This window comes from Aplysia californica, unplaced genomic scaffold, assembly GCF_000002075.1.
Source record: "Aplysia californica isolate F4 #8 unplaced genomic scaffold, AplCal3.0 scaffold00220, whole genome shotgun sequence".
NCBI lineage: Eukaryota > Metazoa > Mollusca > Gastropoda > Aplysiida > Aplysiidae > Aplysia > Aplysia californica.
Window position 1 is genome coordinate 548,017 of NW_004797490.1, and position 5,213 is coordinate 553,229.

General features: G+C 55.3%; 1 protein-coding gene across 1 annotated transcript; it reads left to right on the forward strand.

Moving 5' to 3' along the window:
- Positions 1-663: 663 nt before the first annotated feature.
- LOC101861046 (multidrug resistance-associated protein 1-like) lies at positions 664-5,195 on the forward strand. Its single transcript, XM_035970103.1, has one exon. It carries the CDS (start codon positions 664-666, stop codon positions 5,155-5,157), a length of 4,494 nt encoding a protein of 1,497 aa, XP_035825996.1. The 3' UTR covers positions 5,158-5,195.
- Positions 5,196-5,213: the final 18 nt, after the last annotated feature.

Here is a 5,213-nt window from a genome sequence, read left to right on the forward strand (position 1 = left end):
CGGTACTCCACCCCCCTCCCCCTTTTTCCCTTTCTTTTTTCTTTCCTTCTTTCTTTTTTCCCTTTTTCCCCCTTCATTTAGCTCAAACCGAGTCAAACAGTGCGCTCCACACTGAACCGCTTATACGTCAGAGTGTAAGATCTAGAGTATCATAATTCAAGTCTATGGTCCCTACACAGTGTGATAATAATTTGACCCCCATACCTGAATTGTTACTCTCAACATTGCTAGCTTTTTTTGGTAAGATTCATTTTATCGTTTTTCTTTCCTGTTTTATTTTTCACAGAGTGTGTCCAGATAGCAGAATGTCATACAGCCTTGAGTGACGCGGTGGGGAGGGAAAGGCTAGGCTGGGATGGGGGCCAGTAGAATACACACAGCGTGTCATGTGTATAACGGGACTGTTAGATTTATAGTTTATAGAGTGCTGAATACAATTCAATGACCATCTAATAACATTTAGTGTGAATGACACACCGTGTGCAAGTAGCCGATGATCTAGGATCTGTGAGTGACTCATGACTCACCATCTGTCATAAATCAAAGAACATTTGGGGAAGACAAACCATCTGCGAGTAGTCGATGATCCAGGATCTGTGAGTGGCATTTGACTCACCATCTGTACTCCAGCCCCAACACCTCGCACCCCGTGTCCCCGCAGCCATGACGTCACAAGGGTCAGTCCCCCCGTTCTCCAACCTCCCCCGCCAGTTGCCCTGGGTCCCCCACGTGTTCCTGTGGTTAGTGGCGCCGTTCTACCTGGCCTTCCTGATGACGTCAGAGAGGCGGTCCGCCGGACAGCGCAGTGTTATGATGACCAGGAAGATGACATATACCCTGGCATTGATCCTACTGACCGCTGTCCAAATCGCCATGTCCGGATATCAGGAGGAGGGGGACGAGGGGGAGATGACACGGCGCGTGACGTGCCTGTACGGCCGTATGACGTCACTATTACTGACCATGGCCCTGCTCCGAGTGGAGAGCTCCCGGTGTTGCACCCACTCCTTCCCTCTCTTCTTCTTCTGGTCCCTCCTCCTCCTCTCCGACTGCCTCTCCTTCTACACAGACCTGACTTTTGAACCTGACCTCGGCGACGTCACGACCCTCAGCCTGACCCTCCTGGCTGTGGGCGGGTCTGTGGCCCAGGCCGTGCTGTTCTCTCTGCCGGACACGAGCGGTCAAGCCGGACCGACCCACCCAGACGACGCGAGCAGTGTCCCGGGGAAGCTGCTGGTCAGCTGGGCCACAGGCCGCGTGTGGGACGGCTGTCGTCAGGGACTCACAGAGGACGAAGTGCCTGGCATGGCCGCACAGGACAGGTGTAGAGTCCTCACTCCGCACTTCGAGAGGGCGTGGCACCGGGAACGGGCGCGACTCAAACGCCACAGCAGAGGATTAACGGAAGAAACCATGGACGAGAGGAAGACGAGCGGGAGGAAAGGAGAGGGTGGGCAAGGGGTCAGCCTACTCAGAGTTCTCGTCCGCCAGTTCGGACTCGAGTTCTTCACCTATCAGCTGATAAAATTGGGCTTCGAACTCACTCACTTCGTGCAGCCGGTCCTGGTAGGCTACCTACTGGACTACTTCCAGAACCGAGACAGCCAGCCCGCGTGGAGTGGACACGCCATTGTTGTCGCCATCTTCCTGACCTCGCTAACCACTGGCCTCGGTCACCAGACAGTCTCCACCTCTGTAGACCGAGTCGCCATGAAGGTCCGAACCAGTCTCAAACTGGCCATCTACAAGAAAACTCTGAGCGCCAGGAACGTGGAGAGAGCCAAAGTGACCACGGGGGAGATTGTCTCGCTCCTGGGCAGTGAGTGCGATAAGATGGTGAATTGCTGCAAGTCCTCTTTTATTCTCCTCTCCGTCCCTGCACAGCTGACGGTGGGTTTGTTTATGCTATACCAGCAACTAAATGTCGGTGCTGTGGTGGCGCTGGCCTTGATTCTGCTTCTCGTGCCTTTTAACGCGTGGATCAGCACCAACCTAAAGCGGCTCGAAACTGAGCAAAATGACGTAAAGGACGAGCGTGTGAAAATAATGAACGAAGTTCTGAACGGGATCAAAGTGCTCAAATTGTACGCTTGGGAGAAATCTTTTCTCAAGAAAATCATGGACATCCGAGACAGAGAGGTGAACCTGCTCAAGAAGATGGGTGTTCTTTACGGGGGTGTGGACTTCATCTTCCGGTCCGTCTCCATCTTGGTCTGTATCGCTGGCTTCGCGACCTTCACCTTCATGGGTGGCGTCCTTGACCCAGCCACGGCCTTTGTGGCTAACGCCGTGTTGGACACTATGAGCTGCTCCTTCAGCCAGCTGTACTTGGTCGTACCGCAGTTTTTTCGCGCCGCCGACGCCCTCACGCGACTCAACAGCTTCCTCAACTTGGAGGACATACCTGATGACGTAGTCACCAGAACGGACCAATCAAAAGCCGCCGTCCAGATCACCGACGGTTCCTTCGCGTGGGATACTTCCGGCGATAAAAATTGTCTGAGAAATATTGATTTGACCATCCCCCGTGGGCGGCTGGTGGCTGTTGTGGGAATGGTGGGAGCAGGAAAGTCCGCCCTACTGTCCGCCATTTTGGGAGAGATGGAGAAAGTGACGGGGGAGGTCAAAGTTCAGGGTCTTGTGGCGTATGTCCCTCAGGAGGCGTGGATCCTGAACACAACGCTGAGAGAAAACATTCTGTTTGGCTCTCCCATGAACAGAGCGAGATACGACAAAGTGTTGGACGCATGCGCGCTGAGGGAGGACCTGAAGCTGTTGTTGGCCGGAGACGAGACCCTGATCGGGGAGAAAGGAATCAACCTGTCGGGTGGTCAGAAACAGCGGGTGTCCCTGGGCCGAGCCCTGTACGCCGACACTGACCTCTACCTGCTGGACGATCCGCTCAGCGCGGTGGACGCGCACGTGGGGAAGAGCATCTTCAATGCCGTCATCAGCCGCCAGGGGGCGCTGCGGGACAAGACGCGCGTGATGGTGACCCACGGTGTGCACTGGTTGCCTTTTGTGGACACCGTGGTGGTGATGAAGGACGGGGAGGTGTCGGAGACAGGCACGTACAAACAGCTGCTGGACCACGACGGGGCCTTTGCGCAGTTTGTCCGAGAGGTCAACAGACACGACCCTGACCCCGACCCCGAGCTAGAACCGCTCAAACAGAAAGTGTTCAACCGTCTAACGTCATTGGATGAGGGGACGGAGATCATCGAGAGCGATGAAGAAGACGACTACGGCGATGACGATAACTCTGTGTTGGAGGATGGCGAAATTATCAGCCCAGCTGGCACTACGTCAGCAGTAGATGGAGGAAAGGAGGAAAAGGAGGAAGAAGAAAAAGAAGCGAAGGGAAGTAGGGATGGAAGAGACAGAAGTGAAGACGAGGAAGAGACAGAAACGGGCGCTTTGAGCTGGTCAGTGTACGGCCAGTACTTGAGCTCCTTTGGCTACTGGTATTTCCTGGCCGGGTTCCTCATCTTTTGTCTGCTCATTTACTTCCGGGAAGAGAAGGATTGGTCCCTGGCGCGCTGGTCCGACGACGTAGAACTGTCCAACCGCTCCCGGGCCCACACTCCAGACTACGAGCACACAGTGCGGTATCACTTCTTGTCCTTCGCGCTCTGTGGCTGTGGTGAGATGGTCACGGCTTTTGTCTTCGTCTGTCTGATGCAGTTTCGGACATACGAAGCGGGCAAACACCATCACAACAAGCTGCTGGTCAATATTCTCCGCTCCCCCATGTCTTTCTTCGACACCACGCCTAATGGGCGCATCATCAACCGTTTCTCCAAAGACATTCAGTCTGTGGACAATCTGGACATGCTAAACTACATCAAGTTCTCCGTCAACGCTGCCCTGTTTTTCTTCATGATTCTCTTCCACATTCCCAGAATTATTCCGTTCATGATCCCAGTCGTCATCCTGTACCTGGCCTTACAGCACGTCTACCTGGCCAACAGCCGACAGCTGCGGAGGTTCATCTCCAGGTCTCGCTCTCCGATCTTTGTCCACCTCACTGAGACGGCTAACGGCTCCGAATCCGTGCGGGCCTACAAGTCTCAAGTTCGATTCACGAAAAAGATGGAGCAGAGGGTGGAGAGCTTCATGCGGAATCAGATGACGGAGCACTGGTTCTCCACCTGGTACTCCTTCCGCATCCATCTCCTGGCCTGCATAGTGACCCTGATCTCGGGTCTGCTCCTCCTAGCTGACGTCACAATCAGCCCGGCCCGCGCGGGAATAATCCTGTCGTTCTCCAAGAACTTCCTACACTGCCTCAGTATCACCATCAGACACGCCAGCTACGTGGAGACCGAACTTGTATCCCTGGAGAGAGTCATCGAGTACTCTAACACCCCTACCGAGGCAGCTTGGGACACAGAGCCGGGACTGGTCAGTTCCTCGTGGCCGGAGGATGGACACGTTGTCCTGGAGAACTACCAGACCCGCTACAGAGCCGGCCTTGACCTTGTGCTAAGGGGCGTGTCCTGTGACATCCGGGGCGGGGAGAAGGTCGGAATTGTTGGCCGCACGGGTGCGGGGAAATCCTCGCTCACCATGGCCTTGTTCCGGCTCATCGAGGCGGCCAGCGGCCGGATATGTCTGAGCGGAAAACACATCGCTCCACTCGGACTACACGAAGTCCGCGCGAAACTGACCATCCTGCCACAAGATCCGATCATCTTCGGCGGGACTCTCCGCATGAACATGGACCCCCTGGGCGAGAAGAGCGAGGCGGAGCTGTGGGAGGCTCTGGAACATTCTCACCTCAAGACCTTTGTCCAGTCGCTGCCGGACAAGCTTGACCACGAGTGTGGCGAGGGCGGGAAGAACCTGAGCACGGGACAGCGGCAGTTGGTGTGCCTGGCCAGGGCTTTGTTGAGACAGAGTCGGGTGTTGATCCTGGACGAGGCAACAGCCGGCGTGGATATGGAGACGGACGAACTCATCCAGAAGACAATCCGTCGCGAGTTCCGAGCCTGCACCGTGCTCACCATCGCCCACAGGCTCAACACCGTCCTCGACTACGACCGTATCATGGTGCTGGACAGTGGTCACATCAAAGAGATGGACTCCCCGCGGAATCTGCTGGCCAACAAGAACTCGGCGTTTTACAGTATGGCCAGAGACGCGAAGCTGGTATGAAGGAGACAGAAGACAGACAGAGATAGATAGAGAGAGAGAGAGAGAGAGAGAGAGAG

Coding starts and splice junctions, on each gene's coding strand:
- LOC101861046 (XM_035970103.1), top strand. CDS start 664: ATGACGTCACAAGGGTCAGTCCCCCCGTTCTCCAACCTCCCCCGCCAG.